The sequence below is a fragment of the Triticum aestivum genome, chromosome 2D (assembly GCF_018294505.1).
Source record: "Triticum aestivum cultivar Chinese Spring chromosome 2D, IWGSC CS RefSeq v2.1, whole genome shotgun sequence".
NCBI classification, from domain to species: Eukaryota; Viridiplantae; Streptophyta; class Magnoliopsida; order Poales; family Poaceae; genus Triticum; species Triticum aestivum.
In genome coordinates this window covers 296275262-296287141 of record NC_057799.1, presented here as the reverse complement: position 1 = coordinate 296287141, position 11880 = coordinate 296275262, and the positions used below count along the sequence as shown (strand labels likewise).

At 46.4% G+C, this 11880-nt stretch overlaps 1 protein-coding gene across 1 annotated transcript; it reads right to left on the bottom strand.

Moving 5' to 3' along the window:
* Positions 1–729: 729 nt before the first annotated feature.
* Positions 730–11432, bottom strand: LOC123052812 (indole-3-acetaldehyde oxidase). Its single transcript, XM_044476157.1, has 10 exons — positions 11055–11432; positions 9176–10942; positions 7165–7424; positions 6803–7012; positions 4776–4994; positions 2562–3527; positions 2284–2376; positions 1787–1885; positions 1294–1483; positions 730–1101 (listed from the first exon to the last, which is right to left on the bottom strand). Exons 1-10 carry the CDS (start codon positions 11203–11205, stop codon positions 884–886), a joined length of 4173 nt encoding a protein of 1390 aa, XP_044332092.1. The 5' UTR covers positions 11206–11432; the 3' UTR covers positions 730–883.
* Between the last annotated feature and the right edge of the window lie 448 nt (positions 11433–11880).

Here is an 11880-nt window from a genome sequence, read left to right as displayed (position 1 = left end):
CGCATCCGGATCGACACACCCCTGTGCCAGTGACGGGTGGCCCAAGCACGTCGGCGCAGCCCATCCCTCCAGCCAACCTCCCCACCGGACACACCCCTATGCCGCCCCACCGCAGCGGCCGATGCAGACCCGCGCAAAGCCACCGACGCAGATCCGACCACCGGAAAGGAGGATCCCCACGGACCACCGCCAATCAGCAAGAATACTCACCGGGGAGCCCATCTGCACTACCGTCGTCGTCCAGCCGGCGGAACGCTTGGAGCCTGGCCAACACACCCACCAACCACCGCCGCTGCGCCTCCTCCACCACCACCAGCCGCGGCCATAGCAGGGGTGGACGCCCGCAGCTCGCGCTGCCCTCAGCCCGCGCCGCCTGGGCCCAGAGCTGGCCGTCCGACGCCGCTGGAACCCACCGCGCACCACCACCGCTGCAGCCCCTTCACACCGCCGCCCACAGCCGGGTAAACCGAAAGGTACTACATTATAACCTTGCTTTTTCTGAAAAAGAAAAACATTATCAAACTATGAATCACATTACATTACACAAATAGGGAGGTCCCATGACTATGTCTCATTATGGTCCAAGTATATGTCTTCCATTTGTTTAGTCTTATCATTTTGCCTATTTGAGTCACAAATACCGTGTATCCATCCATCAGTCTAGTACAAAATGTTACCTAAGAACTATGTACTGTAAGTCCGTACCAGAATGAAATTATCGAACAAATGTGGCACAACCAAACAAAATTCTGTTATAGTCGAATTGTACATGCGTTAACAAGTGGCTCAGTACCTTCTAGTATGCCCAGAGTACTATGCAAGAAGTATACCTTATAATGCTATCATTATAATTTACTTTGCCAAATGTGAAATTCGTCTGTATTTATTTGGAACCCACTAGAGTTTCCAAATACTTCTCCACATTGTCCAAGCCACACAGCTCCTTCACCACAGGCATGATTGCCGGAACTTCCAACTCAAAGAACGAAGGTGAAGACGATCCAGACCCACAACAGTGGAGTTCCTTCCTTGCTGCGGCAATTGCATCCCTTGTTGCGCAGTGAACTGAAGCTGCAAGGAGCAAAGGCGGCTCCCCAGATGCTGTGACAAACACCAAGTCAACAAGGCAAAAAATAAATAAATCATAAACGATCTCTACCAGATGTTCTAAATTATTGTTTTTTATTTTTTAACTTATTACCATCTTATCCCTGCTAGGAGCCTAGAAAGCAAAATACAACTATCCGTTTGTTATATGCCCATAGATGTCAAAACAGGGGAGAAACTGAATACCTTTTGAAGACAGCACTCTCTTCTTGTGAAATCCACTGTTGCGCAGCTCAACATTAAACTGTTTAGGGATGGTGTCCACGGTTGGGATCTTGTATGTCCAAGTCCCGTCCGAGACAACCAGCCCGTCCGTATTGGTCACATATTCCTCACTCATGAAATAACCAATTCCCTGAACAAAGGCCCCTTCCACCTGAAGTGCCATAATAGGACAGCAACAAAAGATATTAAAACACCATTAATGCAAATCAACATCAAAATGAAATGGGTTTCTATGTCCATCTCTGTGGACTTAAAGAAATGAACAATCAATGCACTAGACAGTAAACCAATACTAGAAGATAGCATAAAACACAAATAATGTAGGTCTGTAGCATCCCATGAAACTACATTGTAATTAATTGATGACCTGCTATCTGAAATGACTCGAAGATGCATCTTTGGAAAGTTAACAAATATAGACAGGTTAGAGTAGAGTGAGACAAATTATACCCACCTGCCCCATGTCCACAGCAGGATTTAAGCTCTGGCCACAGTCATATATAAGATCACTGCGCAAAACCGTAGTTGCTCCCGTGAGAAGATCAATCTCTACCTGTAAATACCCACTATGAATATCTTAATGTATGTAAAGGCGTGTGTAGGAATCATAATAAGGACTTGCAATTTGTAGAAATTATCAAGTAGTACTTTCTTCGGATTCCGATCCAGAGTATGTTCCCATTCACTTGTTAAGGAAATGGCTATCAAGAACGAATTAACCCTTTATCCATTTTTTCTTTTTAAATACCCCCTCCCTGGGGAAAGAAGAATAGTAAAAAAGATATGGAGTGCACTAGAATTTTTTTTCACTATTTCCTTTATCCATATTCATGCAGAATTGCTCATGAACTAATACCCAACTCTTTCCATTTATTTATTTCAAATTTGTACATCTATAGCAGCAGTTTACTAGCATATCTGAAACTAAAGTAAACCATGGAGTAAGGATACCTCACTAGCAGCAGCTCCGTAGTTTAGGTATGAACCAGAAGCCCCAGGAATGTAATATTCTCTTGCTGACAAATCCATACCAGCCATTTTTGCCTGCATAACGGAACATCGCGATACCTTAAGGTCATTGACTACATTACTGAGTAATGTAATAGGGCACACATAACTATAGAAGCCAATGATGCACAAATTTCTACGGACGAATAATTTTTGAGAGAATAACACAATAACATCCTGATAATAGTTGCTATTAACTGAAGTTATCATCTTATCAATACCTGTGAAATTAGTCCATCCCATGAAACTTTGCCATGCTTTTCTTGCAATTGCTCCTTGAGTGATTTCAGCCTGTCAACCATGATATTGCAGGCAAGTCGAACTGCTTCACAGCTGCATTCTGATGTGGTACTCCCTGTGGTCCACCCTCCCTGTACCACACTTAACGTGTCTGCTTGAATAACTCTTACTCTTTCCAACAGGTCTTGGCTTCGATCAGCCCACAACTGTCCAAGACCAAATGCTGCCATCTGCTTCACTTTTGTCCAAAGCCCCTGGCCTAACTCAATGCCTCCAACTTCAACAACAATGGATCCATCGTTAAGAATAGACACCTTTCCAGGTGTCGGTCGAGATAACACTTTATGCACTATCGGAACAAAAGAAAGTCCCCTCTTTTTCCACTGGCTGGTTTTGTTAAAGGTCTGGATTATTTCTGAACGATATTGGTAATTTGCTGATGCAGTCAACTGATTACAGATAGAGGGAAGTGTATACCCCAAGGCATTTTCCAGGCACTCACTGTGAAACAAAGCAAGGCTCTCCACTGTGTGAATATTTCTCTGCCTTACCAAATTAGCATCAGTAGAGAGAACTGACGCCACATGCTCAATAATAGCTTCAGCAACATAAGAACCTTGCACTTCTCCAGGGCCCCGCATTGCAGACCGTGTTGAAATGTTTGTTTTGCAAATCTTTGCATCATATGAAAAGGCACCCCAATTATATTTCTTCAGTGCCTCTATGAAATTATGAGGAATAATTGGGCTAATATCCATGGTCATTCCTGCATTTATGAACAAATCTACATGCAATCCTGTGACCTTCCCATCTGATTTGAATCCTATCGAATAGCATATTTTCATAGGATGCCGACCTCCAGTCATTATCATGTCAGTCTTGCGATCAAGATACATTCGAACAGGACGACGCAACTTAAATGCTGCAAGTGCACAGGCCGTCGCCACCTATAATTAACATACATATAATAAGTGTTCTGTTCTTTATGCTAACTCAATAAACTGTTAAACAAAACTGCAGATTAAAAGGCTCGTGAAGCACCGAACTTAACAATGTTTAAATGAGTATGTTCTTCAAGTTTTTAGCACTTTAGCAGCAAGACTGCAGCCACCCCTGCCTCTAGGGATGAAAACGGAGCGGAAACAGATGGAACTGAGTGCTATCATATTTGTTTTCATATTTTTTTGCAGAAGCGGAAACAAATACAGAAACTCCGGAAATGAAAACGGAAACAGATACTACCGGAAACAGAAATGGAGCGAATACAGAGCGGACACGGAAACAAAAGTGGACGTTGGCCGGAACTTAAAAACCCCTTGAATCATATGAAAATAAACAAATTTAATGAATTGGTGACATGGCTAGAAAATAATATGATTATGTTAGCAACTTAGCATAGTATTGCAGTAGTATTGGACAATTGCGCATGGATATAGTTGAGCACGGGTGTGGTAGTAGAAGTTGGGATTCAAATGATCCATTCTTCTTATTGTGTCATTGTGTGTTGTTTGGTGGTTGGGCTACAAAGTAGCCATAAGCCTATAGTAAAAACAGAAATTCCATATTCATGGAAACGGAAAGTTTCGTTTCCATGTCTATTCCACCGGAAAACACTGTTCCATTTTTTGTTTTCATTTCCGTATAAAAAATTCCATTTCCACTTCCGTTTTGCAAATTTCCATTTCCGTTTTCATATTTCCTCTCCATTTTCATTTTTCTTCCGGAAAAGCGGAAAGTTTCCACTCCATTTTCATCCCTACCTGCCTCCTCCTATATGTAGCACTTGAAAACTTCACATGAAGTATGTCATTAAGAAAATGGCTAGATCAGAGTGAATCTTGTTAAAAGAGACAATTCGGCTTCAATATTCAGTGTAACAATGTCACAAGGGGAAACAATACGCTTTTAGTTGTGTTACAGCTGAAGCAATCTGTATGTTATGCTTATAAGGTGAAGGTATGTGCAGATGTTCTATATTCTTATTTGGGTGCGAGGGTACTCAAAATTTCAGGATCACAGCGTCTGCATTTTAAAGCACAACTGATAGTTGGTAAACACAGCAGAGTTGAACATGCAACAGCACTTAGCTGATTTACCATTTGTACTTCACAGGAAGTGTTAAGCATAATCTGACAAAAATAAGACATGGTCTGCAGCATTTCAAAAGCTGTAAGAAATGATGGTATCGAACTTACTGGTAATGATCTAACAGCTTTCCCTCCGAAGCCACCACCAACTCTTCTAGTGATAACACGAACACTGTGACAAGGTAAACCGAGGCATGTTGCAATGTTATTTTGTGCTGCCTCAGGGCACTGACTTGAGCTATACACTACCATGCAATTATCCTCATCAGGTATGGCTAGAGCAGTTTGTGTTTCCATGTAAAAGTAATACTGTGAGTTAAGCTTCACCTGCACCAAGTGTTTGTAGCACAATGCGACAATATCAAAGATATATAAAGAATAACCGAATCTTATAAAAAGATACTCCCTCCGATCCAAAAAAAAGTGTCGTGGTTTTAGTGCAAATTTGAACTAAAACCAGGACACTTTTTTTTGGATCAGAGGGAGTACATAAGAAAGGACTAACCACCTTTGTTCAATAATTGTGGGGGTCGAGATTGAAAGGTTAGACAAGGAAACAACTCACAAGTAGGGAGACACAAATCAGAGGAAAAGGGAACATAAAAGGGAGGCACACTTGCAACATCCATTTAATGTAAACTACTGTAGGGGCACTAAGGGTGATTCAGCGTTGCAGCAATAAATAATCTTTACTATATCTTTTACTATTAAAGGGGAGTTGGTGTCTGTATATAGGTTGGTGAAGCCTCCCCTTTGTCTTGGTTTATTCCCCACCGATCCCCCTTCCACCGATTCCCCCCTTACTGATAGTCTTGTCATTTTCCATGCACACCGATTTGTTTCCTTATCCATACCCCAGAGACGTTTCCGTTTTTACCATGCTTCCTTTTTTTACAGTGGTTACCGTGTTTCCTTTGGTAAGTGTTCCCTCTTAACATTTGTCTTCGTATGTCTCCCATCCACCCCCCCCCCCCCCCCCCCGGCATGTCTCTGCTGAGAATAAACCAGGATGCGATCCAATATTTCCACGTCTCTAAAAAAAAGCTATTTCCTCTTCCTACCCACAACTCCCACTTTATGCATGCTGATCGGGAACATCCTCATTGTCTGTTTAGGCCTTGCACAATGCAAGGTGCTTAGTAAAATAAATCGAGTTTTTCTCAAGCATCAGTGCTTATCTCTACAGGAGGGGTGCCTAATTAAGCGTCTACCCTCTACAAATAAGCACCGGTACTCAAGAAAAACTGGTTTATTTTTCTAAGCACCTTGCATTGTACAAGGCCTTACAGACCACCATGCCGGCAGACCTGCATGAGGTTTCGCAACCCAGCAGTTACCTCGGAAGCTGGGGGATCTCACCACTGCCACGGCCACCACGGGTAGCAGCGACACACGGGAGGCGTGGCCACGGCTTGAGCGGCAGCGCAGGGGGTACGCGCACGAGGCGGGAAACCTGTGGCATCCATACACCTACGAGGTACAACTGCTGAACCCCGAGCGCTGGCAGCAAAGCGCAAGGCGGGCCAGGGCACGTGCCGAGGTCACGTGCGTCGCCAACGAGGAGCACAAGGCCGCGTAGCTTCCGCCGCACAGATCAGGTCTGCCAAGCGCCGAGCCTTCAAGCTCTGTTTCCGCCAGACTGTCGTTGAAGCTGTATATGCTGATAATCTTAGGCAAGCTTTCATCAGGTACTTGTATGAAACAACCCTTTGTAATCAATGGTGATTGTGCATATTTAATAGCTATTCCGTAGCAATGCACAAGTACTTAAATACTCTCTCGATTCACTATTATAAGATGTTCTAACTTTTTCTAAATCGGATGCATGTAGACATGTTTCAGTGTGTTTGTTCACTCATTTCAGTCCATATGTAGTCCATATTGAAATATCCAGAACATCTTATAATAGTGAACAGGTGTAGTAAATATCAAATTACGAGTTCATCACTCTTCATGGGCCAAACACCTACCAGTCTGCCACAGAACCATCTCATATAACACGTACATGCGACCAATGAATACTAATGTTAGCCCAAGCTGAAACTCTTTACCTGACATAAGAATCAGTTCATCCACAGACTTTGGATGGGTATCAAGAAGATTCAACTTAGCATTAAAAATTATATGAGGTGTACCTCAGCTGAGTAGATCTTCTGATCGGCTTCTTCCATCCCTTTGGAAAAATCACCAATATTTTGCGGAAGAAGAAATGGTGGGGTTTCAAAATAACTGCATCTTCTAACTGCCTCCTCTATCGATAAAACTGGGCTATCCAAAGTTTCTGTGCTGTAGGTGACTACAGCTCGTTTGGCAGCTATATTGGCAAAATTTCGTGTTTCTGCAACCTAAAAATGCTAAAATCTTCAGTAATAGCTGGATTTAACGTTAACTCATGTTGTCAGAAATATAAACTTCACTAAAGGATAATTATTTTTTCTTTTTGTTGAAAACTGTTGCAGATTTCTTCAAATCCAAACCATCAGAGCAAAAGCCATACCACGATACCAAGAGGTTCCCCAGCACACTGAGTAAGTGGATCGCCAAACAGAGGTTCAGGTCCAAATATAGTGTTGGCCCCAAAATTGACACCCCCCTTTGGAATATCCTTAACAGTGATAACTGCCACAGTTTTCAGCTGCTCGAGAGAAGGGTCAAGCTCTATGCTATTCACATGAGCTAAAGGCTTTGTACTATATACAAATGCTCCATAAAGGCAGCCCTCTGGAGAAGGGATGTCATCCACATATACAGCCTCACCTATACATAATGTTTCTGTTATCAGCACTACAGTATACTTTATGCAAGATCGGAGTATGTAACTTCCACTGATTAAAATAGACACATAAATAAACTTGAAAGAAATGTTAAGAAAGGAATCATCAATGTATAGATAAGATGGAAGAAAGGAAGATAAACCATGTCACTAAACAACACTAGCAAGAAAAACAACATGCTGCATAAAACAACTGCTAAGTTATCTATATAAATAGGGAAAGGTATATTTTTTGTCCCTAAACTCTCTCGAAAGTATAGAAATGGCCCCTCAACTCCAAAACCGGCAAACCTTAGTCCCTCAACTCTTCAAACCGGAATAGTTTAGTCCCTTCATGCGCCAAAAGCGGTTTGCATGCTGACACCGCATGGTTTTGACCCGTCACCTGTGTGGCAATCTTCTTCCTTCCCATTTTAACTCAGTTGGGCATGAGCAACAGGAGACTGAGGTAGGCATGTATCTTGTGTGGCTCGTGGCATCAGGAACATGTGCATACAAAGCTAGCACATACAGAACAATGCCAATGCCACTCACTCGGGCAGCTTTGCTAGAGCGAGCCGTTCAACACTAGGCCAATTTTTTAAATTTTTTTGACAAGTCGACGAATTGCATCGGCACAAGCAAGACGAGCCTGGCCAACATAACCGGTGGCGAACCACAATGACAGCCAGTGGCCATGAGCGAGCGGCGAAGCTGCGGCACCATGCTGCAGGCGCGTGCAAGTGCAAGTGGGCTCTCCCCTCCGTGACGCGCATGAACACAACCGCGCGCAACACATGCCTCAACATTGCGACATCAGGATCTCAATCCTGCTGGCGCGCTCGTGCCTCGTCGAGTTCGACCGTGATAGCGCTTGACATCCTCGCTTTGTCGTTGTCGTCCGCGCTGAAAGCTACTCGGCGGAACGGCCTGCGCTAGCAGGGATGCCCAGGACGGGTGCACGAGGCAGAGGCGTGCTGCGACAGGGGCACTCCGTGCCGCTGAGCCAGACTCCGGTGACCACCGCGTCGGCGTCCCAAAGGGAGGAGAAGACATGCACCTGGCATCGCCATGGACCATGATGCCACCCGAGGGACCTCCCGCAGTGACGCCAAGACGGTGCGATTGCCCCCAGCTCCGAGCATGGAAACCACGTGTGCTGGAGGAGGAAGAGCGCCAGACGACCTGGGGCAACGCATGTTTGTGATACAGGCTCAGGGCGACGCGGAGACATCATCGGCGCCGTGGCCAGCAATGACGGAGGCATACCATGAGCACCAGGATGGCAACACGAGCAGCACTTCGCCGTGTTAGGAGCTCGCCTACGTCAAGGCCAATCTGCCGCGTGTTTCCCTGCTGCTAGCGAGCCTCGTAGTGCCACAGCTCCCCGGCTGTCTGCACCCTTTGCGTGCACCGCCGTGAACCACACAAGCTCCACATCTACCTCCTTCTCCTATTGCTCAGTGTGCGCTCACTGCTCGACAAAATGTCCAGCTGAGTTACAATGAGAAGGAAGAAGAAGACTGCCACATAGGTGACGACCGGTCAAAGCCATGCCAAGTCAGCATGAAAACCGCTTTTGCGTGTGAAGGGACTAATCCGGTTTGAGAAGTTAAGGGGCTAATATTTGCCTGTTTTAGAGTTGGGGGACCATTTTATATACTTTCGAGAGAATTCATGGACGAAAAATATACTTTTCCCTTACCTAAGTTCAAGATTACCAATGGCTACAACAAGAAATATGTGAAGCTCGTACCAGAGGCTTGGAGTTCTGCTCCAACTTTCTTGGCTGGTATGCCAACTGGGAGATAATCTTTACCGATTTCAACTATCTGCTTGCAAGATTCAAGTATGTGGTCATTGCTATGCAGACCAGATTTCACACCATTGGTCTCCTTAAGTGACAAGTCAATATCTGCACTGGGTGGACAATTTGGATTTCCATTGGTATCAGAAGCAGCATGGCCATTTAGACGAGCTGATCTTGCAGGCTTCACATTTCGTTTGGTCATCGGGTAAAGAAAAGTAAACAGAAAGGCAACTGCCAAGCTTGATCTGTAAGCAGAATGTGTTGTGCCTTCTTTTGGAACAATGCTTTTCTTAAGAACGTTGCATGCTTCAAGCAGGACTGATGCACTAATGGGTTTACCAACTAAGTACTTCTCAACGTCTCTAGCCCTGATAGCATGTCGGGTTCCAAATGCACCAAAAGCTAAATGTAGTTTTTCCAGTATTAAGCTTCCTGAACTTTCATCAGAGGAGATTTGAGCAAAGAAAGCGCAGTTAAGGTAAGCAACTGCATTTCCAAGAGGGCGCGGAGCAGCTCGGTATGTCTCAAATAGCAGTGAACTTTCTGTCTTATCTCCTGTCATATTTACAGCCCCAGCACTTGATGAGACATTCTCAGGAGTACAACGAGGAAGAGAAATGCTTAAGAGTAGTGCCTTGTAATCACACGGTGGCATTTCCAGGAACTCATCCAACGTGACATTCAATTTTCCTGATGATACCTGGATGCACACTGACGAACCAGCAGCAAGAAGAATAGTTGCAATATCAGAGGGAAATTCGTCCCTTTGCGCCATCACCAAATTTCCACCCAAGGTTGCCGTGTTCCGAACATAATAAGAGGACACCTTTTCCATGTGATCAGCAATCTTACCAAAGATGACATCCTTGCAGTCATCACCTTCTCGTCTTAAAATCTCAATAACCCGAGAGATCGATGTTGCAGCTCCAATTTGAACACCCTCGGAATCCTTGGATACTGAATTCAACTCTGGGATGTCTCTCAGGTCAATGTACCTATCATACACCTCTGCCTCCCTGTAAACACCAGAAGAGGTGTTGCCTGCGACCACCTTTGTGCCACTTCCATCGAATGAATCGGAAGCTATCAGCCTGTAGTACTCTTCCACACTCCGAGGTCGATGCCAAGAGCTCTCGCTCCCCACCATTACCGTAGCCGACATACACTTATCAACCCTCAGAGAGGCTATGATCTCAGCCTTGAGAAATTCCGGGAAAGCACCAATGCTCCCCTCCTTGTACGGTGGCAATTTGTCGACATGAGCGTCTCCCTTTTTCCAGAAGGAGTTGAGACCAAGGTCCTCCAAATCGACGTCTGCCGCGAAGCTCTTGCAGGCGTCGGCAATGGGGCGGTACCCCGTGCAGCGGCACAGGTTACCCACGACGGCGCGCTCCGCGTCAGCCGACGTGAGCCTCGAGAACCCCTCCCGCGGAGGCGGACCGGACCCCTTGCCCTCTGCGCCGGCTAGCGCGGCGGCGAGGGACATGCACATCCCGGGCGTGCAGAAGCCGCACTGCGAGGCGTGGAAGCCCGCGAATCGCGCGTGCACGGCGTGGAGCCCGTCGCGGCTGTTCCCGAGCCCCTCGGTGGTGGTGACCGCGCAGTGGTGGAGCCCGTGCACAAGGGCCAGGCACGAGCTCACGGCGGCGTGCGAGACCTGGTCGGCCGCTGCGTCGTACGTGGAGAGCAGCACTACGCACGCGCCGCACCCACCTGCAACCAAGTCCGAATGAAAACCCGCATTAACCTCGAATGGCGACGGCGACGGCAACGGCCTCTGCCTAGGAGGAGAGGTAGGGGGTAAGTGCAAAGTGGTAGTGCGCACCTTCGCCGCAGCCGAGCTTGGGGCCGGTGAAGCGGGTGCGGGTGCGGATGAAGTCGAGGAGGGTGGCGCCCGGGTCGTCGCCACCGCGGAGCTCGAAGCGCTGGCCGTTGACGGCAAAGAGCGCCGCGGACGGCGGCGTCGAGGAAGCCATCGCGCGGAGGCGAAAAGGGGGAGAGATTTGCGTGCCGGAATCCGATTCCCATGTGCTCGATCTCCTTATCTAGTGAGCCTTCCACCCTTCCATGTCGCAGTCTCGTCACTGTCTGCCTCGGCTGCGAGAGCTCGCGAAATTCCAAACAGAGAACAACCGACGGTGACATGCGAGAGCATGTGTCGCCTCCCCCGACCCCGGCGGCGTTGCTGGAGAGACGTGTCGTGGCAGCTGCAGGTGGGGCCAACGAATAGGATGGACGGCGCATGGGGTGGAGTTGTTTGGGATCACTTGATTGACTGAATGAATATTTTATAACTGCAATAACACGTGAGGGACGGCGTCACAGCGAAGACGAAGACGAAGCGGGTGTCCCGGTGCACGCGCGGCGGTTTCGACCATGCTCCGGCCACGTGAAGACGTCCACCTCCGCGACCAATCCCACTTGACAAAAGCCCAAATGTTGGTTCATAGAATAGAAATGTCAAAGAAACGGTCATCGACCCATTGGCTGGACAGCACCCAAGTTCGAGTCCCGGTTCGAACGTGCGGTGTTCACGAAGTTTCTTCTATAAAAAAAGTCAATGAGGGTTAGTCCTTGGATTGGTCTTATTTTTTAATAGAAATATTATAGAAAGTGAGATGACATGTATCTCAAATTTTATAAAAAAAAAG

Coding starts and splice junctions, on each gene's coding strand:
- LOC123052812 (XM_044476157.1), bottom strand. CDS start 11,205: ATGGCTTCCTCGACGCCGCCGTCCGCGGCGCTCTTTGCCGTCAACGGC. Junction 2,377..2,561: donor GGGATGGACTAATTTCACAG/GTATTGATAAGA, acceptor TCCGTTATGCAG/GCAAAAATGGCTGGTATGGA. Junction 1,102..1,293: donor GAGAGTGCTGTCTTCAAAAG/GTATTCAGTTTC, acceptor TGTTTGTCACAG/CATCTGGGGAGCCGCCTTTG.